At 33.8% G+C, this 24,685-nt stretch overlaps 3 protein-coding genes across 4 annotated transcripts; 2 read left to right on the top strand and 1 right to left on the bottom strand.

Annotated features, from left to right (window-relative positions):
- Positions 1-335: 335 nt before the first annotated feature.
- Positions 336-12,259, bottom strand: vdac3 (voltage-dependent anion channel 3). Its single transcript, XM_058783977.1, has 9 exons — positions 12,152-12,259; positions 8,423-8,494; positions 7,147-7,196; positions 5,191-5,343; positions 5,053-5,105; positions 3,321-3,548; positions 2,978-3,128; positions 2,434-2,491; positions 336-1,060 (listed from the first exon to the last, which is right to left on the bottom strand). Exons 1-9 carry the CDS (start codon positions 12,234-12,236, stop codon positions 969-971), a joined length of 942 nt encoding a protein of 313 aa, XP_058639960.1. The 5' UTR covers positions 12,237-12,259; the 3' UTR covers positions 336-968.
- enkd1 (enkurin domain containing 1) lies at positions 9,760-19,698 on the top strand. 2 transcript variants are annotated; one of them, XM_058783975.1, is made up of 8 exons: positions 9,760-11,562; positions 14,249-14,340; positions 14,417-14,632; positions 15,851-16,023; positions 16,725-16,859; positions 16,969-17,111; positions 18,402-18,538; positions 18,613-19,698. In XM_058783975.1, the coding sequence occupies exons 2-8, from the start codon at positions 14,256-14,258 to the stop codon at positions 18,771-18,773; spliced, it is 1,050 nt and encodes a 349-aa protein (XP_058639958.1). In that variant the 5' UTR covers positions 9,760-11,562; positions 14,249-14,255; the 3' UTR covers positions 18,774-19,698. The 2 variants fall into 2 exon arrangements, with proteins under 2 accessions (XP_058639958.1, XP_058639957.1); XM_058783974.1 differs by lacking the exon at positions 9,760-11,562 and adding an exon at positions 12,935-13,101 and having other exon boundaries at positions 18,613-19,696.
- A 222-nt stretch (positions 19,699-19,920) lies between these two features.
- Positions 19,921-24,417, top strand: polb (polymerase (DNA directed), beta). The gene is made up of 14 exons (XM_058783976.1): positions 19,921-20,127; positions 20,647-20,704; positions 20,811-20,877; positions 20,970-21,044; positions 21,168-21,226; positions 21,311-21,360; positions 21,433-21,484; positions 22,250-22,304; positions 22,385-22,457; positions 22,540-22,610; positions 22,686-22,772; positions 22,844-22,914; positions 23,613-23,752; positions 23,867-24,417. Exons 1-14 carry the CDS (start codon positions 20,067-20,069, stop codon positions 23,959-23,961), a joined length of 1,014 nt encoding a protein of 337 aa, XP_058639959.1. The 5' UTR covers positions 19,921-20,066; the 3' UTR covers positions 23,962-24,417.
- Positions 24,418-24,685: the final 268 nt, after the last annotated feature.

Genomic DNA, 24,685 nt, shown 5'->3' with positions numbered 1-24,685 from the left:
GATATAGTTTTTATTAATATTTTGAATTACTTTTTTTTGTTTTCATGTTAATTGTAGTTGCAGTTTTAGTAATGTTTTGTCATTTTTTTAATATGTATATTTTTTATTCTTTTTTTTTTCAGTTTTAGTTATTTTACTACTTTATTTCATGTTTTTCCTATGGTTTTATTTGACTATAATAGCACTGGTGTACATGTTTTTTTTATACATAAAAAAAAAAAAAGTTGTATACAAGTATTTTGTTTGTTTTTGTTTTCTAGTGTAATTTCATTTTATTTTAAACATTAAATTTTTTAATACATGAACAGTGTTTTCTTTCTAACAAGGATAAAAACCAAAAGAAACTAGGTTTTATTCAGTCAACATTCCTCTTTATTGAGTTCCACAACATCAGTTTCTTCTTCTAGTCCTCCGCTTTTAACATAAATCACTTTTTTATGGGGATAAAAACAAAAAACTCATGGACCGTACTCTACAAACTCCAGCCCACAAACACAGACGACAAACCTGTGATAAAATATTACTTGTTGGCAATGAACGTGAGGGAATTGACATTCAGAGAGGCGTTTCTGATTTAACATTAAACCGTGAACTAAGAGCACGACATACACATCAGATCCTGTGCGACTGTTCAGAAACAAAAAAACTCAATATTTATCTAGCTAAAAAAAAAATAATAAAATAATATGGTGCCACGTGTGTAACATTAAAAGCGCTATGATATGTTGCCATAGTGACCAAGAGGAAGCTGTTGTCAAATAGTGAGCTGGTGATTGAGGATTGGTGTGGCCAGGAGTCACGTGACTGGTGATCCTGTTTCTCATTGGTTCTACGGGGCTTTAAGGCCAGATTAGTTTAGGAGGAATTACGGGGGAAAAGGGCGACGTATGTTTCTGCAGGGGCTGAAGTCGTGCCGTCAGCTCCCTGTGTTTCTTTACTTCCCATCAGTGCGTCTCTGCTCTGTGTCGTTACACCTCCAGCTCGAAGCCCATGCCCACCTTATGTCCTCCGGCGTTGAAGTTCTTAGCATCGATCAGAGCGGACAGAGTGAGTTTCACACCTGCGGAAGATGCAGCATTTAGTATGCTTACAGAGTAAGAATATCAGGGCTAAAAGATGCTAGCAGCATGCTAACATGCTATCAAAGTGTTAAATATTACTTAAAACAAGCTAAAACAGGTTAACATGTTAAAACACACTAGAAACATGCTAAAACAGGTTAACAACATGTTCAAACATGCTAGCAACGTGTTAAATATTGATAACAACATGCTAAAACATACTAAGCAACATGATAACATGCTATCAAAGTTAAATATTACTTAAAACATGCTAGCAACAAGCTCAAACAGGTTAACATGTTAAAACACACTAGCAACATGCCAAAACAAGTTAACAACATGTTAAAACATGCTAGCAACGTGTTAAATATTTGATAACGTTAAAACATACTAAGGAACATAACATGCTATCAAAGTTAAATATTACTTAAAACATGCTAGCAACATACTAAAACAGGTTAACATGTTAAAACACACTAGAAACATGCTAAAACAGGTTAACAACGTGTTAAAACATACTAAGAAACATGATAACATGCTATCAAAGTGTTAAATATTACTTAAAACATGCTAGCAACGTGTTAAAACAGGTTAACGTTAAAAAACACTAGCAACATGCTAAAACAAGTTAACATGTTAAAACATGCTAGCAACATATTAAATATTTGATAACATGTTAAAAACATACTAAGGAACATTATAACATGCTATCAAAGTGTTAAATATTACTTAGAACATGCTAGCAACATGCTAAAACAGGTTAACATTTTAAAACACTAGAAACATGCTAAAAAAGGTTAACAACATGTTAAAACATGCTAGCAACGTGTTAAAACATACTAAGAAACATGATAACGTGCTATCAAAGTGTTAAATATTACTTAAAACATGCTAGCAACGTGTTAAATATTGCTAACAAAATGTTAAAACATACTAAGCAACATGATAACAAGCTATCAAAGTGTTAAAAATTACTAAAACAGGCTAAAACAGGTTAACATGTTAAAACACACTAGCAACATGCTAAAACAGGTTAGTAATATGTTAAAACATGTTATATTGTGTTAGCAACATGTTAAAACATGCTAGCAACATGTTAAATATTGCTAGCAAAATGCTAAAACGTTAAAAACATGTTGAGAGATGTTAAAAACGTGCTAAATCATGCTAACAACATACTAAAACATGTTAACATGTTAAATCATGCTAGCAACATGCTAAATCTTGTTAACAACTTGCTTGAACATTTTAGCAATGTGCTAGAACATGATAATAACATTATATTGGCTTTGAATAAAATCTTCAAACCTCAAGCTTTTTAAGCCAACAAACTGAACTGATAATTGTCTGATTATTGAAGGAGTTTGTTCACCTGGCCGGAGGCTCTGTGTGTATCCTACTCCAACCAGACTAGCGTTGTTGACTTTGGCCTGAAGAGAGAGACAGTGTTATCATCTACACTCTGTGACATTGGTCAGCTGTTATAGGATATATGTGACCCTGGAGCACAAAAGCAGTCTTAAGTCGCTGGGGTATATTTGTAGCAATAGCCAACAATACATTGTATGGGTCAAAATAATACATTTTTCATTTATGCCAAAAATCATTAGGATATTAAGTAAAGATCATGTTCCATGAAGATATTTAGTAAATTTCCTACCGTAAATATATCAAAACTTCATTTTTGATTAGTAATTTGCATTGCTAAGAACTTCATTTGAACAACTTTAAAGGTGATTTTCTCAATATTTAGATTTTTTTGCACCCTCAGATTCCAGATTTTCAAATAGTTGTATCTCAGACAAATATTGTCCGATCCTAACAAACCATACATCAATGGAAAGCTTATCAGCTTTCAGATGATGTATAAATATGACTGGTTTTGTGGTTCAGGGTCACATATGGTTTGTACTCACAGAGATAGAGGAGTCTTTATCTAGTTGGTATTTAGCAGCGATGCCAAAGCGTGTGTTGTTACTGCCTGCGGTCCAGGCCAGATTGACCGCCGTCTCCAACTGACCGTTCACCTTCTGATAGATGGAGCCGCCGAACTCTGTGCCATCATTACTGCAACAAACAACATCATTAACTTCAAAAAATGAAATATTGTTTGTTAATCACATCTCATTAGCACTATGAGCCAGGATTATTATCGTTAATTAAAACCATGAAAAAAAAGGTTGCAAGTTGAAATGAAAATGTGAACGTTGATACATGAGCGGTATTTGTAATGTGAATGTTGCTGGAGTGTTTCCTCACACATTGGTGTGTAGCTGGAAGTCTCCTGCCTTGTAGCCCAAAGCGAAGTTGTTCTGGGCCAGTTTAGACTTGGCCGTGTCGAAGGCCATCTGATACCCGGCCAGCCAGCCCTCATAACCCAGAACGGCTGCGGCGTGAATCGTTGGTCCGGCCAGATCGAAATCTATATCACAGCCCACATTCATGTAATCACGCTTATAGCCCGTCTTCAGCTTACCGCTCTTCTTCCTGAGGATGACAGTGCAATTACTGAATAGGTGGAACTGACAACAGAAAATGACAGAATTTCATAATAATTTTTATATTGATTTTCATATAATACACACACACACTTTTTATTTTATTTTATTAAAATCTTTAATTTTATTAAGATTATTATTGTTTTTATTTTATTAATATATCTTATATTTTCATTAATTAAAATAATTTCATTCATATTTATTATCTTAATTTAATATTCAATATAACAAAACATGGAGACAATTCACAATTGTCACATTTCAAAATCCAAGATCAATAAAATATAACTTTTATTAAAGAAAAAGTTACTTATTTTTTTATTATGACATTTATTTTTTAATTTTATTAAGATTTGTATGGTTTTATTTTTATCAATATATCTTATTCGTTTTAATAAAAACAAAAAAAAAGAATTTTTATTAAACAATAATATCAATAATATCACAGCAAAACATGGCAACAATTCACAACTGTCACATTTCTAAATACATAATCCAAGATTAACAAAATATTACTTTTATTAAAGAAAACGTTACTTTTTTATTAAGACATGTATTTTATTATTTTTAAATTTTATTAAGATTTGCATTTTTTTTTTTATTAATATATTTTATTCTTTTTTTTTTAAATATACTTTTTAAATTAAAGAATAATATCATCCATGTTCATTATCTTAATTTAATATTCAATACATCAAAACATGGAGACAATTCACAATTGTCACATTTCAAAATGCAAAATCCAAAAAAGTAACTTTTCTATTAAAGTGACTTTTTAATAATATAACTTAATCTTTGTCTAATTAAAGAGTTCACATACCCAGTGTTGGGCACAAATGAAGTGTCCAATCCCAGCTTCAGACCTTTGGCCAGCTACACAGAAACAAGACAAAACAGTGCATTATTTAACCATTTAAACGCTTTATGCATAACATTAGGATTGGCGACCTGGACTCACCTGGTCTTCCAGAGTCACTTCAGTGGTCAGAACATTATCTGTGTTCCACTTCTGGTTCAAAGTCAAGCCCAGATCCTTCACTTTGTACTTGGTCTCCAGGTTTCCAGCCGCTTTTCCGGTGTCTGTGTTACTGGAGCCGCCGGTGGAGAACTCCTGAGAAACCAGACAGAAACACAGTGAAGGGATGCGGGGGGGAAGAATAATAAAGAGAGAGGAAGTGGATGATTTCACAGATTAACAGGAAATGAAGAAGAAGGAGCGCTGGGCTGCATCAGTTGCTCATAAAGTCATGTCAATTCATACCGGCGCCTAGTTAGTACAGAGTTAGTTTGCGAGTTACTTCACTATATAAATAATTTATTAAGACTTTATTATTTTTATTTAATCAATATTTGTTTGATATTCAATACATTAAAACATGGTGACAATTTACAATTGTCACATTTCAAAATGCAAAATCCAAAAAGTAACTTTTCTATTAAAGTGACTTTTAATAATATAACTTAATCTTTGTCTAATTAAAGAGTTCACATACCCAGTGTTGGGCACAAATGAAGTGTCCAATCCCAGCTTCAGACCTTTGGCCAGCTACACAGAAACAAGACAAAACAGTGCATTATTTAACCATTTAAACGCTTTATGCATAACATTAGGATTGGCGACCTGGACTCACCTGGTCTTCCAGAGTCACTTCAGTGGTCAGAACATTATCTGTGTTCCACTTCTGGTTCAAAGTCAAGCCCAGATCCTTCACTTTGTACTTGGTCTCCAGGTTTCCAGCCGCTTTTCCGGTGTCTGTGTTACTGGAGCCGCCGGTGGAGAACTCCTGAGAAACCAGACAGAAACACAGTGAAGGGATGCGGGGGGGAAGAATAATAAAGAGAGAGGAAGTGGATGATTTCACAGATTAACAGGAAATGAAGAAGAAGGAGCGCTGGGCTGCATCAGTTGCTCATAAAGTCATGTCAATTCATACCGGCGCCTAGTTAGTACAGAGTTAGTTTGCGAGTTACTTCACTATATAAATAATTTATTAAGACTTTATTATTTTTATTTAATCAATATTTGTTTGATATTCAATACATTAAAACATGGTGACAATTTACAATTGTCACATTTCAAAATGCATAATCCAAAATCAACAAAATGTTACTTTTATTTTTTTTTTAATTACTTAATTTTGTTTTTTTTAATGAAGAATTTAATGTAATTATTATTTTATTTACAGATTTTTATTTTTTATTTTTTTTTGTATTAATATAATTTATTATTTCTAGTATATTATTATGAATATAATATATTTTAATATGTACTATTTTCTATTAATTCAAAAATAAAATCATTCCTGCAAGACTTTGATCGTTTTGGCAACCAGCTCTCCATAGATTAAAGCTTTTCATATAACATATACCTTTATTGATGCACATTTGTAAACAGGAAATAGTGTTAAATATTGTGCATTTCTCTTTAAATTTAATTATATAAATACAGAACACAAATGTAATGTAATGTAATTTAAAATTATATACATTTCTGCATATAATCCAGAAGAGTGGGTTAAAAAAAAAAAAAAAATTTGAAACCAGAACACAAACTTTACACCAGACAGCTATATTGAGGCCACTGCGTATTTGGGTTTAAACTGAATTATGGGAACATCATTCTCACGCAGCAACGACAGACATGAAACCTCAACGTTAGTGCAAAAACAGATTTAGCCATGGAGGTTGAGCTGCCAAAAGAGACTAAACACATTCACATCCTCATGTAAAACATCCCAGTCTTACCATCTGACATCGGCGTCCAATAAAGAAAGCAAGAAAGACAGAAAGAAACAGGTTAGAAAAGAGATACACTGATGCAAACATTCAGATTCATGGGGAATGACAGAAATTCATTCCCAACCGGGGTACTATCATTAACAAAAAATTCTATACTTGAAATTAATAAAAGTTATCTGAAAGAAAAAACTTAAAAGTATTCAAATAAATAAAAATAAAACTGAAATAAAAATATGAAAAACATATACAAATGACAAAACAATGCTACAAAATTACTAAAACTTTACATTTAAATTCTATAATTAAAATGATAAAAAAAATTATTATATAAATTATTATAAAAACAAACTACAGAGATTATAAAAATCATGTAACAAAATTCTAAATATTAATAAAAACTGTAATTGTATATTAAAAAAACACTGTCTGGAACAGGACCGTTCTGACCCAGATACAGATGAGAGCAGCGGTGGAGAACATGAATCAGCCACACACACACACACACACACACACACACACACACACTCAAACACACTCACACACACACACACACACACTCACTCACTCACTCACACACACACACACACACACACTCAAACACACACACACACACACAGCTCAATGAATCTACATACTGAACATCTGGAAGATGATGTTCACAATTAAACATGAATTATATTCAAAAAAGAGCAAGAGTGATTAGGAAAACAGCTCTTACATACAAGTACACAGTGCAGATATCAGATGGTAATGCCATGATACTTTGACATTACCATGGTACAGGCTGATTAGTACCATGGTACTTGTTGGCACTTAGTGAAGAGACAGAGAGCAAAAGAGCAACTCACAACTCCACTATGAGACTTGGTCTTCAGGTCCAGCTTAACAGCTCCAAAGCCTGAGAAAACAGAGACAAATGTTGTCATAAATGTTGAATTAACATGATAACATTCATTTTGTTGATTTGAATCATTTCAAATCTGACACTGCGATCAAGAGCAATGTACAAAAGCGCTTTAGTGTTTCTATATGAAACTGCTACATTGATAGATGCAAATACGTGGCATGGTCAGTCTCATGAATTATTATATTGTTCAAATATATATGGATTTATATTGGATAAGCACAGCTAACATTAGTTCCTTTCCACAAAACAAGGAAAGGTTTTTGTTTGTCTTTTCTGTCTTGACTTATAATATATATATATAATAAGTAATAATACATATAATCATATAATTAATATGTTTATGTAATGATAATAATGATATATTTCATGACATAATATCTAATATAGATATAATATACAGCTGTGTGGAGCAGAGTTATTTTAATATTAATTTAACACTATTATAGTTTTATAGCTTATTATATATTTTATATTATATATTTGTTATATATATATATATATATATATATATATATATATATATATATATATATTATATTTTTGTTTTAATTTGTTATTAATTTTTAATTTTAAGAATTTTATTGTGTGATTTGTCATTTTAATATGTCTATATAGTTTTTATAAATTTTTCGTTTTTCATTTTAGTTACTTTAGTACATTAAGTAAATTAAATTAAGAAATGTTTCCTTGGCAACTAGCTGAAATAAAATAAGTAATATTAAATAAAACAATTTTTATGTTTTATTCATTTCAGTTAAAGTTGTTTTACTTTTATTTAATTTTATTGTTTTAGATAACTTTAATAACCCTACAGATGCATCACACCTGGATGGGATCTGTCATATAATGACATTTAACTTTAGGCAGCATATACAGTCAGATCTATATGGTTAAATGCATATACATCAGTATTTGACCTAATTCTTCAAACTGCAGGATCTTAAACATTCCCAGATTATCTGAATGTGTGTGAACGTCCATGTTTCCAGCGTTATGACTCCCATGAGGCTCTGGGACGGAAAACGAAGGCCTATTTCTTCTAGAGCTCTTTCCTGTCATTTAACCTTTGACCTGAACCCACCGTCCATCTGTCAGAAGGTCAGTATTGATTCTCTTGTGTCAGTATCACATTACAGAAATCCATATACAGAAATAACACTGAATAGTTCATGTTTGTGACACATTTAGCAGTAATGTGGCTCTGTACAGTCACTCACCATATCCTTTGCTGAAGATATCTTTGGCAGATTTGCCGAGGTCAGCGTATGCAGGAGGGACAGTCATGTTTGCTGGACAAAAAAAGAGACAAGGAGACACTTTAGAGGCGCAGTCGCTTGAAGCTCATCGGTCGTGTGACATTGTGCATGTAAAGTTGCGCAACATGTTTACAACAGTCTACAAATACCAGCAGCACACGCCTCCTGACAGACGGCTGGAAGAACAGCTGACAGCTAGAGGCAGCATGCTACAGGAGCTGCGCAGCGTTTGCTCTGATCATCTGCAGCGCTGCAGCCAGAAGCATCACACATGCTAACAGCTCATTATTACACACGCTCACACTGCAGCGTACTATCAGCTACAGCAGAGTCTGTCTCTATCACACACACACACACACAGGGGTCTTCAAAGGAAAGTTCGGGGTTCAGTACTAGTTCTACGGTATATTGTTCATTACCTCAGACAATAATGTCAGAACGACCAAAAATCTGATTTATAGTGATGCGTAAGGACTGAAGTGCATGGTGCTCGTGTACCGGAGGATTCAAAGTCAAACTGCACAGCTTGTTATGTTCATTTGTTTGTGTTTTATTTGAGCTGAAAAATTACATTTTTTGAATTATGCATTACAGATGTAATTCTTGTGAGGATGTCGTTCTGGGGTCCATGTGTAACATGTGAAAATTACCATGTTTACCATGATTAATCTATCTATCTATCTATCTATCTATCTATCTATCTATCTATCTATCTATCTATCTATCTATCTATCTATCTATCTATCTATCTATCTATCGTTCTGTCTGTCTATCTATCTGTCTGTCTGTCTGTCTATCTATCTATCTGTATATCTATCTATCTAATGGTTTGTCTGTCTATCGATCGATCTATCTGTCTGCCTTTCTATCTATCTATCTATCATCTATCTATCTATCTATCTATCTATCTATCTATCTATCTATCTATCTATCTATCTATCTATCTATCTATCTATCTATCTATCTATCGGTCTGTCTGTCTGTCTATCTATCTATCTATCTATCTATCTATCTATCTATCTATCTATCTATCTATCTATCTATCTATCTATCTATCTATCTATCTATCTATCTATCTATCGGTTTGTCTGTCTGTCTGTCTATCTAACTATCTATTGGTCTGTCTGTCTATTTATCTATCTGTCTGTCTATCTGTCTATCGATCTGTCTGTCTGTGTGAGGTTGTTGTTGGTCCGTCTTCTCTCTGTCCGTCACTCACCGCATGTCTTTGGCGTGCAGTGATGGCAGCTCTCACTGCTTCCTTTCTGCTTCTGTCCTTTCTCAGACATGATCTGGGGTCAGAGATCACAATCAAACACACACCATCAACCACAGCACACTGTCTACCTGCATAACACAATGACAGAGCCTGCGGCGTCGATGAGCATCACCAGGTGTGTGAGATCACATGGAGGCGGTTGCCATGGCAACCACTGCCCTTGATCACAGGTGACGGGATGCCGATGCAGCATCTTTACGCGCATGTCCCCCTCCCTCCGATCCCCAGACACACGCACTAAAAATAGATTCAACTGACACCGTGGCTCCATGTAACGTGAGGCGTTGTGAAATGGGAAATGTTTTCCTCGACACTGAACACTTTGACACCGGCATGCATCCACATGTAGCTTCATTCTTAAGAAATGAATTGTACATTTACCACATCTGTTTAAAATGATGCATGCATGAGATGATGACTCTATCGGTCGTCTAAAAAAAGCTAAGTTTTATTTTAGATCGCCATATTGAGATCATGTGACCAGCCTCCACATTACCAGCTTTAAAAGCCTATACTGAAGCACAGTCTGGTGCCAAACGCTCATCAATCATGAACAAATCACTGCACTTTAGTGAACGTCCTCAGACATGAGGGCCATTAGTCAGGCAGGGCATCTCGTGGGAAAAACACACAATCTCAATGACAATCTCAAAACATCTGCGGTAAGAGCTTACTGCCTTTATAATGCTACCTTATCATGACTATACAGTGTATTCTAAGTTATCTATCTATCTATTTTATGATATACAAATGATTTTTATTAATTATCACATAACCAATGAGCAGAACTGATTATTATTTATTGCTTTATATCTGGTTTTTGCACAATAATAACTAAAATCATTAGACCACAAGAATAAAAAAACAACAGTATGAATATTTATGCTATGAATAATATAATAAAAATAACAATAAATTATATGCACTGCTCACTTGAGAATGAATGGCTGTAAAAAAATAAATAATTGTATTTTTTTTTTTTAAGTTATGCAAGCAATATATTAAATAAGTTAATTTTTTTGTGAACATCATTGGTTTTTATTTTTTGTACTGAACGTAATAGAGTTGATGGGTGTTTAGAGACCCAGCAGATGGTGCCATTTATTAGTAGAATCTGATGAAGCAGAAAAGTGCAAAAATATCATCACCTTTCCTATAAATCTGAAATAAACCACTCAATCACACATGCATACATAATACACTGTTATACACCACTGCATATGATATGCAATGGCATTATGACTCTTTATGAATGTGAAAGATATCTAAAAAAAAAAAGAAAGAAAGAAAGAAAAGCTGCTTCAGTTTCAGTTGTGGCTTCACATTCAGTTCTGCTTGAGTTTCAGCTTGTTTTTTGTTTTTTTCAAACCAAAGAACTAATTAGCTAATGGTTCAGCAAGCTACTGTCTGTGATTTTTATCACAATCACCAAAAAACAGTTTTAGCCCAATACAATTGATTATTAATACTACATATCTGAAATAAATCCCTAAAAATGTGACCAACTCCTAACAAAGTAACATGTTTATAATGTACAGAAAAACAATGAGAGGGCAGAGAACAATGGCAGACGTCACAATGAGCTCCATATGCGCCTAATATATCAAACACCACATACACATCTAACACAAAGACACATTCAGAGGATGTTTTAGCGGATTTGATCATGTTTTTGAATGAATTGGATAACAGCTGTCATTCAGCACCGTCCCAACCAAACCACACAAAGAGAGAAAGAAAGTCGCTCAAGGCTGCACAAACATCGCGCGTGACGCGACACGACGCGACGCACGTACGCACAACGCCCAGATAACGAATAACGGTCAGCTTGATACCTTCAAGATCAATTATCAGTATCAATTAGAGAAACGTTATTGGCTTCAGGTTTATTGGTTTATTTCGGACCGTTACATCAGAGGCGGCGCGCGCGGCGCAGTCCGTTATTCCGCTAATAATATAACGACAATCACAGAAACAGTGCAAATACATTGTAACAAGCAGATCAGTTAAACTTTAATGTTACAAAGTTTCACATTCAACCCGTTAAAATCAAAGTTACACGAGCATACGGTGAGAGAATCCGTGTCCTTGATGAAACACTGACTGACATGCTATGTGTCCAAAACACGGATTAGCTGCATAATAAACTAGCATGAGATTCAAAACGCGCGATTTTATGAATAAAAGGTGAAAGTGTGTGACAGCGATTTAATAATCATCAGTATTATACTGTCATAACGTCTTTGCGGCCCTGAACGCGAACTGTAGGAATAACTACAGCCCCGAAATAACAGCAGCGCTCATTATTTCTCAGCAAAATGCAGCTGAATCTGTGAACGCTTGTGTATTTCTGGTGTATCGAGTAATGTTTCGGTGCAGCATGCTTCGAGGATAAATCGGTAAACGCCTACCGTGTTTTCCGTGTCGATGTTCCTGACGGGGTTTCTGTGCAGCGAGAAAGGACAGACTGAAGGAGAACAGACGCGCACCGCGCATGCGCAATCTGCAGCCTTCTCCTATTTTTCCTCGTCGATTATGTAAATGTACATGATATTTAACTTTATTTCGCAACTCGTACTATTCCGGAAAAACCACTTTATTATTCACCCAGATTTTTTGCAAACCTCTCTAAAATAATGAATTAGCACAGACATACATAAAGACTGTAGTGATTGTAGAAATGTCCCTTAGAATCTGCTTTACATTTAATTTCTCATTTGCTGAATATATAAAGATGGAGAAAATACGCACATATTATACTAAATATTCATTTTAGTTATAGTGATTCCAATAAACGCACGATTTTAGTAACCACACTTGTGTATTTTAATATAGTTTTAATGTAATGACAAACCATTTAACAACAAATACAATAAACAATAAAAACAATTTGCTAAAATAAATATATTTAAAACCACATTATTTATCTATATATCTATCTATATACAGTATGCTATGTGTGTGTGTGTGTGTGTGTGTGTATACATATATATATATATATAGTATACTATTTACTTATTATATAGTAATACTACCAAATAGTATGGTTAGTATATTTATTGTGATTTGCTATATAATAAAGCTATATTATATAAACGAGTGATTATGTGTGATAGATAGAGAGAGAGAGAGAGAGAGAGAGAGAGAGATAGATAGATAGATAGATAGATAGATAGATAGATAGATAGATAGATAGATAGATAGAGAGATAGGCAAAACCGCTGCTGTCTCTTTAAGACGTTGCCATGGTGAAGCTTTGAGCTTGTTGTTAATGCGTCATCAGTCTGCGTGTAACCGAAGAATAGAGTAAATACCGCGCAGTATTTGCACAATTATCAAAGAATTGAGGGTTTAATTAAAGGTAAGCTTCTTCAGGAACTCGCTTTAACTATACATGTTACCGTTTATGCTCTCAAACAGAATAATATGGCGATTGATCATTCTAAATCGGATATTATGTGAATTTACTAACGATAAGAGTTCATGCAGGACCACGATCTGTGATCAAATAAATGAAAATGAATTATGCACATCATGTATATTAGTTCTGCTTGCTGAAAGCTGATATAAATGAATGCGTGTTTGTTTTATGGTAATTACCTGTTGACCTGCTGATCATTAGACGGACATTTTTAAGCATTCTGGTCTGAATGTCAAACATTTAACATATCTAATATAATTAATAATAAAAGAGAAATTAATATAATTATAAGTAAAACATAATAATTATATTAACTTTTAAAATCTTAAATTATATTAACGCTGAATATTAAGAGCATTTTGGTCTGAATATAAAATATATAGATATATACTATAAAAAAGAATAAAATATAATTATAAATAAAATATATTAATTATATTAACTTTTAAAATATTAAATTATAGTAAATTACATCAACTCTGAATATTAAGAGCATGGTCTGAATATAAAATAATTAATATAGAGCCTATAATATAAATAATAAAATAGAAATATGTGACCCTGGAGCACAAAACCAGTCTTAAGTTGCAATTTGTAGCAATAGCAATACATTGTATGGGTCAAAATTATCTATTTTTCTTTTATGCCAAAAATCATTAGGACATTAAGTAAAGATCATGGTCCATGGAGATATTTTGTAAATTTCCTACTGTAAATCTATCAAAACTTAATTTTTGATATGTAATATGCATTGCTAAGAACTTCATTTGGACAACTTTAATGGCGATTTTCTCTTCAAATAGTTGTATCTCGTCCTATCATAATAAACCATACATCAATGGAAATCTTATTTATTCAGCTTTCAGATCATGTATAAATCTCAATTTCGAAAAACTGACCCTTATGACTGGTTTTGTGGTCCAGGGTGTACTCATAAATAAAACATAGTAATTATTTTAACTTTGGAAATATTAAATTATATTAACCCCATTTACAGAGTACCTTTTGTACAAACTGCATTATGAAACAAGTTTATTTGTATTTTCACATACTAGATGAATTAAACTTGTCCTAAACTCCTCTGCAGCAGCAGTATGTGTGAAGGGCCCTCAGCGATCTCTGGCCCCATTCCTCCGGACCCCACACTGTTTCCTGAGTATTATAAACGGCCGTCCTCTGGTAAGATTGAAAGCATGATGCTCACTTCATTTTGCATGTGTGATGCTTCATCTCATCTCTCGGATTCTTGCTGAAGCTCGTGGTCGGCTGGAGGGAAACGCTCAGAGCGGCTCGTCTCCGCTTCTGAAGGGTCCGATAGCACCAGATCCTGGGTGTTACAGCGCCCGCTCCACCCCTCGACCCCGCATCGGTGCCAACGCCGCTCACATCCTAGAGAGAGGACAGAGAGGGGTTGTGGGAGACCTGCTGAAGCTGGAGGGAGTGGCGCTGAACCCCAGCCCAGCCAAACCTAGTAAGATCAGAATACATGGCTGCATTTATTTAATCAAAATACAATGAAACAGGAAAATTGTAAAATGTTATTACAATTCAAAATAGCTGTTTTCTGTGAATATATTGTAAAATGTAATTTATTTCTGTGATCAAAGCTGAATTTTCAGCATCTTCAGTGTCACATGATTCTTCAGAAATCATTCTAATATGCTGATTTGCTGCTCAAGAAACATTTCTGATTATTATCAATGTTGTGCTGCCCAATATTTTTGTGGAAACTGTGATACATTTTAGTTTTCAGGATTCTTTGATGAATAGAAAGTTTAAAATAACAGCATTTATTTGACATAAAAATATTTTTAGTGCTGGGCAATGATTAATCGCATCCAAAATAAAGGTTTTTGTTTATTTAATACATGTGACCCTGGAGCACAACACCAGTCTTAAGTCGCTGGGGTATATTTGTAGCAATAGCCAAAAATACATCATTCAAAATTATCAAATTTTTATTTTATTCCAAAAATCATTAGGATATTAAGTAAAGATCATGTTCCATGAAGATATTTAGTAAATTTCCTACCGTAAATATATCAAAACTTAATTTTTGATTAGTAATATGCATTGCTAAGGACTTAATTTGGTCAACTTTAAAGGCGATTTTCTCAATATTTAGATTTTTTTTGCACCCCCAGATTCCAGATTTTCAAATAGTTGTATCTCAGCCAAATATTGTCCAAACCATACATCAATAGAAAGCTTATTTATCCGACTTTCAGATGATGTATAAATCACAATTTAAAAAAATTGACCCTTATGACTGGTTTGTGGTCCAGGGTCACATATGTGTGTGTACTGTGTATATTTATTATGTATATTTAAGGACACACACATACAGTATAGATTTTGAAAATATTTACATGTATTTACATCTATATATTTATATTCATATCATTTATAATATATATAAATATATTTCATATGTAACCATAACATATTTTCTTAAATATATACATGTATGTGTGTGTATTTATATATACATAATAAATATACACAGTACACACACATATATTATGTACACAAAAACTTTATTTCGTTGCCCAGCTCTAAATATTTTGTAACATTATAAATGTCTTTACTGTCACTTTTGATCAATTTAATGCATTCTTGCTGAATAAAAGTGTTAATGTCTTTGATAAATGTCTGCTTCCTCCGTCTCCTTCCTGTTCTTCTTTGACAGAACCTGCCATACGGGACTTTGGTAAAGAAAATGTGCGCAAGCTACGTGAAATCCAGAAGCGCTTCCGAGAGCTGGAGGCGCAGAGAGAACATGCCAAACCTATGCCGGTTAAAGCACTCTGGATCTCTCCAAAATACCAGGACGTCCCCTCCAGAGTAATGGCCCAGTTACAGGTGAGCAAGTTAGAACTCATATTTTCATATTAATCCCTTGATAATATCTAAATAGTTCAGTGCGGTAGCAGTGAGTTACTTTTACTTTCTAGTGTGTTAGAGTTTGATGTAGACATTAAATGCAAAAAGAGTCATTGTTAGCTGAAACTAAAACGACTAAATAACATTAAAATGACTGAAACGAAGCTGAAATAAAATACGAAGATGAATATTAGATGAATGAAATAAAAGCTGAAAATTAAAACTGAAAAAAAAATTCAAATATTTTTAAAACATTAAAAATGACAGAAGCACATAATAAAATTACTGCAACTAAAATTACAATGAAAATATTAAAAAGTTAATTGAAAAGAATATTATAAAGAATACTACTATATAAATAAAAACTAAAGTAACACTGCTACTGTATTCTCAATTAAATCTCTTCACTGTAGAAGATATTTTACTTTTCTCCATCGCAAAAATTTCATAATGTGCCTCTTGCCCTGTTTAGACTTGGTTATTATCATCTGCTTTGTCTGATAAATGGGACGATGCACAATACCATGATCCAAAATGCCTTTCAACCATATTTAAAGGTGGTCAACATTATTTTGGAGCACATTGTGTTAGTAATATAAACACTAATCAGTGAGAACCATATACTTACCTGTCAATCAACAATTGCAGGGTTTTAAACCTCCGTCTCTGTGTCTGTGTAGGAGACGAGCCCTCCTAAGAAACCCGTGTGTCAGAACTTCCTGAAGGCTCATTCTCTGTGTGGAGCTGGAGGTCGAGTGCCGCTCTGCCGCTCAGAGAGCGGACCGTCACCAGCGGCAGGAGACTCCGATTCTGAGGCGGGTCATAGATTGACATACAAACTAAAATACACATTTTGTTATCCCTCTACTATGTGTTTCGTGAGAGTAGCTTCTCTCTCATTGTGAGGTGTTTATGTGTGTGTAGATGCATGTGAGAGGACACACGGTGGACTTTGTGAGTCATAACGCTCGTGCCGCGTCGAAGACGAACCTGAGGAGATCCCAGTCCTTACAGAACCTCCGAGACAAACCGCCACCCAGCGCCGAGAAGGGCAAAGTACCACAATAGTGAGTCACTGATTCACACTACACTCTTAAAAATAAAGCTGCTTCAAAAGGTTCTTCACAGCGATGCCACAGAAGAACCATTTTTGGTTCCACAAAGAACCGTTCAGTCAAAGAACATCTCTTTCTTACCTTTTTATAATCTGAAGAACATTCTTTTGCCACAAAGAAGCAGAAAGGTTCTTCAGATGTTAAAGGTTCTTCTATGACATCGTGAAGCACCTTTATTTTTAAGAGTGTAGCTTTCCAAAGATTGGGCTCTGATTTTGCAATGTTCTTGAAAGACGTCTCTTATGCTCACAAAGCTGCATATATTTGATCAAAACTACAGTAGAAAAATTTTTTAATTTTTTTTTTTTATTATTTAAAAAAACCTGTTTTCTGTTGTAATATGTGACCCTGCAGCACAAAAGCAGTCATAAGCAGCACAGCTATATTTGTAGCAATAGACAACAATACACTGTATGGGTCAAAATGATCCATTTTTCTTTTATGCCAAAAATCATTAGGATATTAAGTAAAGATCATGTTCTATGAAGATATTTTGTAAATTTCCTACCGTAAATATATCAAAACTTAATTTTTGATTAGTAATATGCATTGCTAAGAACTTCATTTGGACAACTTTAAAGGCGATTTTCTCAATATTTAGATTTTTTTTTGCACCCTCAGATTTTCAAATAGTTGTATCTCAACAAAATATTGTCCGATCCTAAGATGATTTCACAAAATTGACCCTTATGACTGCTTTTATGAATATATATTATATTTCTGTGATCCAAGCTGTATTTTCAGCATCATTACTCCAGTCTTCAGTGTCACATGATCCTTCAGAAATCATTCTAATATGCTGCTCCAGAAACATTTCTAATTATTATGAACGTTGAAAACAGTTTTGCCGCGTCATATTTTTTGCGGAAACTGTGATACATTTAATCTTCAGGATTCTTTGATGATTAAAAAGTTGAAAAGAACAGCATGTATTTCAAATAGAACTCTTTTGTAACATTACAAATGTCTTTACTGTCATTTTTATCAATTTAATGCATGCTTTCTGAATAAAAGTATACATTTTTTTCTCTCTTAAGGACTCCAAACTTTTGAATGTTCGTATATAATCTTGAATTCTATAATCTTTGTTTGCTTTTTATCAATTAAAGCATAAATGAAAGACTACATTTTCTGAACACAAAGTCAAATTCGTACTGTTTTACACACGTTTGTTTCTGCTGTTTCTGCATACTGTGCATCATTTTGGATGAAACATTGACCGTCTCTCATTTGGTTTGTCAGTCTGGAGCAGAGGAAGTTGCAGTGGAAGAAAGAGGAGGAGGAGAGGAGGAGAAACACTCCTGATCCGTCCGTTCCTGCTGGACACACTCAGATGTCTGAAAGAGAGAGACAGGAGACCCTGCAGTCCCTCAAAGAAAGTACGCCTTCATTAACAGTTTCATGTTTAGTTGATTGTTGATGAGAGGACTGATTGATTTGTGTGTGTGTGTAGCTCACAGGTCTCTGGTCAGTGAGCTGCTGTCTCTCCCCATCAAAGCCGACACAATGAGCGTCCGCTCTCGACGCGCTCAACTCGATCAGCGTCTCTCGGAGGTCGAGGAGGCCATCAAAATCTTCTCGCGGGAGAAAGTCTATGTGAAAGTCGACTCTTGAGAAGCCACGCTCATATCAAGCTGTTTCTTTTATATTTATGTATTTATTAGTTAGCAGCAGTTGCTCTTTCGTTTCCTGAATTCACTGCATTTGAACGCTTTACACTATAAAGAGATTCGTGACTAAATATGACACAAATTAGTGGCAGAAATCATTGATTTCATTTTTGATAATTATATTCTGTATTCATGCTTTGGTTAGCTCATTATGAGATTAAACAGCCATAATTATCAAAAAGTCATAATTATGAAATGAAAAGTCAAATATTATGAGAAAAACATCAAATTATGACATACTAAGATTGACATAGAAGTTGACATTTTTGACTGTTTCCATTTTTAATCTTAAAATTATGATTTAGTGTGTAATCTCATAATTATGTATTTATCTCATAAATGACTTTTGTCTCACAATTATGGCTTAGTATGTGACAGTTTTGAATTTATCTCATTATTATGACCTTTAATCTCGTAATTATGAAATTTTACGTACATAATTATGATTTACCAAAGTATTTCTTATGTAGCAGAAATGGGTTTCCATAGTATTTGTTTAAAAGTTCAGAATTGTCTATAAATTATGGAATATTTACTTCTAGATTTTGTTATCAAAAGTATTTCTGCTGCCATGTACAGTAACAATTGTTGAATGTCTACTATAGCAAGGTGCTGATCATAATGCTGTCATATTAGCAAATCTTTATATTTAATAGTTTTGATGTCATTGAAATTAATTTTAGTATTGCAGTACTAAAAAGTGGTGCTTTTACACATAATCACAAGTTATGTGCACCAACCACAAAAACTCAGTTTATAGCAATTATCGTTGTACATACAGAAAACATAAAATACACTGTTTGTTTTATCATGTCAATTAAATTCCATAAAGTACCTCCAAATATTCGCATCACACCTAAAATGTGAATGCCATTGTTTTATTATGGTATCCAAGTAAAACAGTTTTGGTTATTGTAATTTGATCAACTGGTGTGGAAGTGATTTTTATTGAGTGTATGAAATTAGTGGAAAATTCCACAAGTTATTTTTGTGGCGACTTTATTTATCAGTGACGGGGCGTGTTCGTAAATATAAATATTAAACAAAGGCCTCTGATTGGTCGGAGTACGAGTAACAGGCGTGGTCTCCAAGCCCCGCCCCCGCCACATTACGTGGCTACAGTGCTAATGCTAAGGCTTTGTCCTGTAGTGCTGGACACTGACGCAACTGTGGTCTTGAATGGTAGAAAGTGAAAACAAACACATTTATCCACCCATATCTTAAAAAACTCTCAACAATGAGTAAAAGAAAAGCGCCACAGGAAACTCTGAACGAAGGAATCACAGATTTTCTCGTCGGTGAGTTTTGCTGATGACAGCTCGGGTTAGCATGCGGCTAAGCTAACTGGACCTTTAAATGCCGAATGAATAGAAATAGATCCCTTTTGCAGCCGAAACGTCTGTTTGAAACAAGAAACTTAACTTTAGTGGGATATCAGACCTATCTTTACACACGATTGTAAATAATACAGCAACGATCACCAATTTCTGCAGTTTAATACATGCTATCAGAGTACAGTTTCAAGATTAGTGCTCCATCTACAAAATAAAAGTACGCGCTGTTTATATTCATTTTTAACTTCTACATAAAATAATGAATATTTGGAAAGTATTTCATACTAAATATTTTTATTTATGTTTAAATATGTTTATATTTAACGCATATTGTTTGGCAGCCCAGCTATGATCCAATTCTCCTGATTGTTTTGTTTATTTGTTTGTTTGAATAACGTCGAAAAGCATTTTATAGTAATATTTTGCAGCTAATACACTGAGGCATATCTAAACTCTTAGTCTTAATGGTCTTTCTCGTTTCAGAATTGGCAAATTATGAGAGAAATGTCAACAGAGCCATCCATAAATACAATGCTTACAGGTAAGACAGTCTTGTCTACTGTTTAATAATATAAAATATAATATCATAACTACACATGTGACATATGTAACTTATGTTTATACTCTGTCTGGTGTTTTCTGTTCAGAAAAGCAGCATCTGTGATCGCCAAATACCCTCAAAAGATCAAAAGTGGGACAGAAGCAAAGAAACTGGTACAGATTCTGATATTGATATTGTCCTGAAATGTGAGGAATACTTGCTTTTTTTATTTTATATTTTATAAAGAATTGCTTTTTCCTCTCAGGATGGAGTTGGTGCAAAGATAGCAGAGAAAATCGATGAGTTTTTATCGACAGGAAAACTGCGCAAGCTGGAAAAGGTATTTGAGTGCATTAGAAATGTATGTTTTATAGCTGATTTAACCTTTGAGAACATATACATGTGCGTATGAGAAACAGATCTGTGTAGATTGTGACATGTTTGTGGTCTGTTCGTCCTGTAGATTCGCAATGACGACACAAGCTCCTCCATCAACTTCTTAACCCGAGTGACTGGGATCGGGTACGACGCCCTTGATTTCAAGAGAACAATGACAATAAAAACAGCGTTGTAAAACTCAATTCACACTCATTCTCTTGTTTTTAGTCCTGCTGCGGCCAGGAAGTTTTATGATGAAGGCGTCAGGAACTTAGAAGGTTTGTATATACAGTTATATTTATTTATTTTCCGTCACATGCATGCGTTTTAATTCTCACCTCATGTTTTAGATCTGAAGAAGATCGAGCACAAACTCAACCACCATCAGCAGATCGGGTTAAAGTGAGTCTTGATTTGAACAGATACATTAGTGAGTTGTTTTACAGCAACAGTGTTTGTTTGGCTTCATGTTATTGCTAATCTAGAGCAGGGGTTTTCAATCTTTTAGATGCTACAGGCCCCCAAAATATGATCGTCTTTCTATGAGGGACCCCCATCCTAAAATTTAAAATGCAGATGTATATTTTCATGTATAAAAATATTATAAATATGTGTTCAGTTGGGTTCTGCCACATGATTCTGTTAATTAAAAATACTATAAATATGTGTAAAATAATATTTAATACATGTTTAGTTTCTATTGCTAGTGTTAGTTTTATTGTTATTAATGAACTTAATATTTAAATATTTGTTAATTATTTATTTTAATCAATTTATTATTTATTTAAATATTTTTATTTTAATCTATTTTATTTTAGTCGTTTAAAAATAAATGTAAAATTCACTGTAATCAAATTATTTATTTAGTTGGTGTTTTATATATATATATATATATATATATATATATATTTTTTTTAATTTTTAATATAATATAATATTTTTTTTTTTTTTTTTGGCATTTTTAATATATATATATATATATATATATATATATATTTTTTTTTGACACTTTTCTCTAAATGTTTTTCTATGGACTCTCCGGACCCCAGTTTGAAAACCCTGTTCTACAGGACAAATATTTGATTTGTGAATTATATGTATTTCTATGAATGCATTCGGCTCTGTTTTTAATTTCTATTTTTCTGCTTGTGTCTTCATCTATTACAGGTACTTTGAAGAATTTGAGAAGAGAATCCCTCGTGCAGAAATGCAGAAAATGGAGGTTGGCGTTTCTTTCAGTGATCTTCATGATTTTTTTCTTCAGATTTGTGAAGTCTCACTGTGTTTACCTGATGTTTGCAGGCTCTGATACTGAAGGAACTGGATGTGGTGGATCCCGAGTACATCGGCACCATCTGCGGCAGCTACAGAAGAGGTTATGGATCCTTCTGATCCAGATATTTGACATCAGTTATCACTTGTATCATCTAAATGTGATTGCATTTGTTAATGTTCAGGAGCACAGTCGAGTGGTGATATTGATATACTGCTGACCCATCCGGACTACACCTCTCAGTCTGAGAAACAGGTAAACGTTCAGTTTTATGGACTGGATGATTGGGTTGTTCCTCTCATAACTCCTGCTGCGATCTCTGTCCTGCAGCCCAGACTCCTTCATGCTGTCGTGGATCATCTGGAGTCCATCGGCTTCATTACCGACACGCTTTCTAAAGGAGACACTAAGTTCATGGTGGGTCTCAGTCTGCATCTCAAATAATACAAATAATAAATGAATAATAAATAAGGCATGTTTTTCCTCAGGGTGTGTGTCAGCTGCAGAAAGAAGAGGAAGATGAAGAAGAAGAGTCTTTTCACCGCCGTATTGACATCAGGTTCATACTGATTATTTCCATTATAATGTCTTTTCTAGTTATATTTTAGTTTCGTTGATATTACTTTTATAGGTTTTATGAATACTTTGAATTAGTTTTTATTTTTATATTTTTGATCAAATATAACAATTTTTTAAACTATTTTATATTAATATATTTTTGTCTTTTTATTCTTAATTTTAATTTTTTTTATACATGTCTGTATACTAGGCTTCATTAATTAGTTTTAGTTATTTTAATACTTCAATTTAAACTAAACAAAAATGAAAAATGTTTATTTTATTTAACATGGTTATTTCAAATAACACATTTTAGGTGCTTTTAGTAAACAATAATAACCCTGTTTTTCATCTTCTAAACAAATTATGTACATTGTCATGTGACTATTTTGCTCTTTTTTTTTATTAATATTTTGAAATATGTGAAATATCAGTACTAAATAGATCAACAATTTAAAATTTAGATCGACTCAATTTTAAAATGGACCTAAATGTAAAATATACAAATTACTAATCTCTCATATAACAAATCTAGAATCCACAATCGTTCCTGCCATCTGTAGCAGAAACAATGTCACAGTTTACTTTGCTATCCTCACTTACATAAATGAACTATAGTGTCCTGTACCCACTAGTAAAAACATATAAAAAATTCGGATGTGTGAATAATTTTTGTTTTGACTGTATGTGGATCTGCAGGCTTATTCCAAAGGATCAGTATTACTGCGGTGTGCTGTACTTCACCGGCAGTGATATATTCAACAAGAACATGAGGACCCACGCGCTGGAGAAGGGCTTCACTCTCAACGAATACACCATCCGTCCGCTGGGCGTCACCGGTGAGACTCACGCTTATTCATCACTGCATAGAAGAAAGTGCAGACTTTGAGTTTCTGTCCGTCCAGAAGTCTGGTTTTACTGTAGCTCATGTCTGATGACTCTCTCTGATCCAGGTGTGGCTGGAGAGCCTCTGATGGTGGACAGCGAGAAGGACATCTTTGACTACATCCAGTGGAAATACAGGGAACCAAAGGAGCGCAGCGAGTGAAACAACCTCAAACTATGTGTGCGCCGCTCATTTAGGTCAAAATAGTGTATTTTAAGAGTCATTTAGGGGAAGATGTGTATGTGTTTAAAGTTGTGAAAGCAGCTACGTAACAGTAGTTGATGGTGCTTTTTATTAATAATAATAATAGCCATGCATAATATTTGTTTTAAGTCCAAGAGTGAAGTGAGAGTGAGTTCTGACGTCAATGACAACAGATATTACATTATGAGACTGTCATTCTGTCAAAAGTATAGCAGCAAACATGTCTTTATTTCAACACACTCAACACTGAAAATATGAACGACAAATGTCTGTGGTTGTGTTATTTAAAATCTATTAAGATGTTATTGGGATATTTTTATTTAGATGATAGTCTACCATAATATGACACAAAAGATTTTGTGAAGTTTGTGTGAAAATTTGGATTCTGTATTAAACATCCCACAAATCAGTTCAGGTCCGTTTAGTTTTCTGGATTTTTTTTCCAAATGAATGCACGTCTGAGTAATGAATTGTTCTTATAGGATGATATATTGACTTTCTTTTTGCTGAGAATACACTGATCACAATAATCTGTCTGCTAATGAATCAATATAGTGCTCGCATCACAAATAACTGATTCTCAGTGTAGTTTTACTGCAGACACAGATCTGAATCATATGTGACCCTGGAGCACAAAACCAGTCTTAAGTCGCTGGGGTATATTTGTAGCAATAGCCAAAAA

The sequence above is a fragment of the Onychostoma macrolepis genome, chromosome 08, assembly GCF_012432095.1.
Source record: "Onychostoma macrolepis isolate SWU-2019 chromosome 08, ASM1243209v1, whole genome shotgun sequence".
Lineage (NCBI taxonomy): Eukaryota > Metazoa > Chordata > Actinopteri > Cypriniformes > Cyprinidae > Onychostoma > Onychostoma macrolepis.
Note: the sequence above shows the minus strand (reverse complement) of the source record. Positions and strands in the feature narration are given on the sequence as shown.

What these genes read in the sequence shown, in the direction of transcription:
- vdac3 (XM_058783977.1), bottom strand. Translation starts at nt 12,236, where the DNA reads ATGCGCGGTGCGCGTCTGTTCTCCTTCAGTCTGTCCTTTCTCGCTGCA. An exon ending in TATCTTCAGCAAAGGATATG is followed by an intron (nt 7,197 to 8,422) that starts GTGAGTGACTGT and finishes CTGTTTTCTCAG; the next exon opens with GCTTTGGAGCTGTTAAGCTG. An exon ending in ATAAAGACTCCTCTATCTCT is followed by an intron (nt 2,492 to 2,977) that starts GTGAGTACAAAC and finishes CTCTCTCTTCAG; the next exon opens with GCCAAAGTCAACAACGCTAG.
- enkd1 (XM_058783975.1), top strand. Translation starts at nt 14,256, where the DNA reads ATGTGTGAAGGGCCCTCAGCGATCTCTGGCCCCATTCCTCCGGACCCC. An exon ending in CAGGAGACTCCGATTCTGAG is followed by an intron (nt 16,860 to 16,968) that starts GCGGGTCATAGA and finishes ATGTGTGTGTAG; the next exon opens with ATGCATGTGAGAGGACACAC. An exon ending in AAGGGCAAAGTACCACAATA is followed by an intron (nt 17,112 to 18,401) that starts GTGAGTCACTGA and finishes TTGGTTTGTCAG; the next exon opens with TCTGGAGCAGAGGAAGTTGC.
- polb (XM_058783976.1), top strand. Translation starts at nt 20,067, where the DNA reads ATGAGTAAAAGAAAAGCGCCACAGGAAACTCTGAACGAAGGAATCACA. An exon ending in CTGCGGCAGCTACAGAAGAG is followed by an intron (nt 22,458 to 22,539) that starts GTTATGGATCCT and finishes GTTAATGTTCAG; the next exon opens with GAGCACAGTCGAGTGGTGAT. An exon ending in AAGGAGACACTAAGTTCATG is followed by an intron (nt 22,773 to 22,843) that starts GTGGGTCTCAGT and finishes GTTTTTCCTCAG; the next exon opens with GGTGTGTGTCAGCTGCAGAA.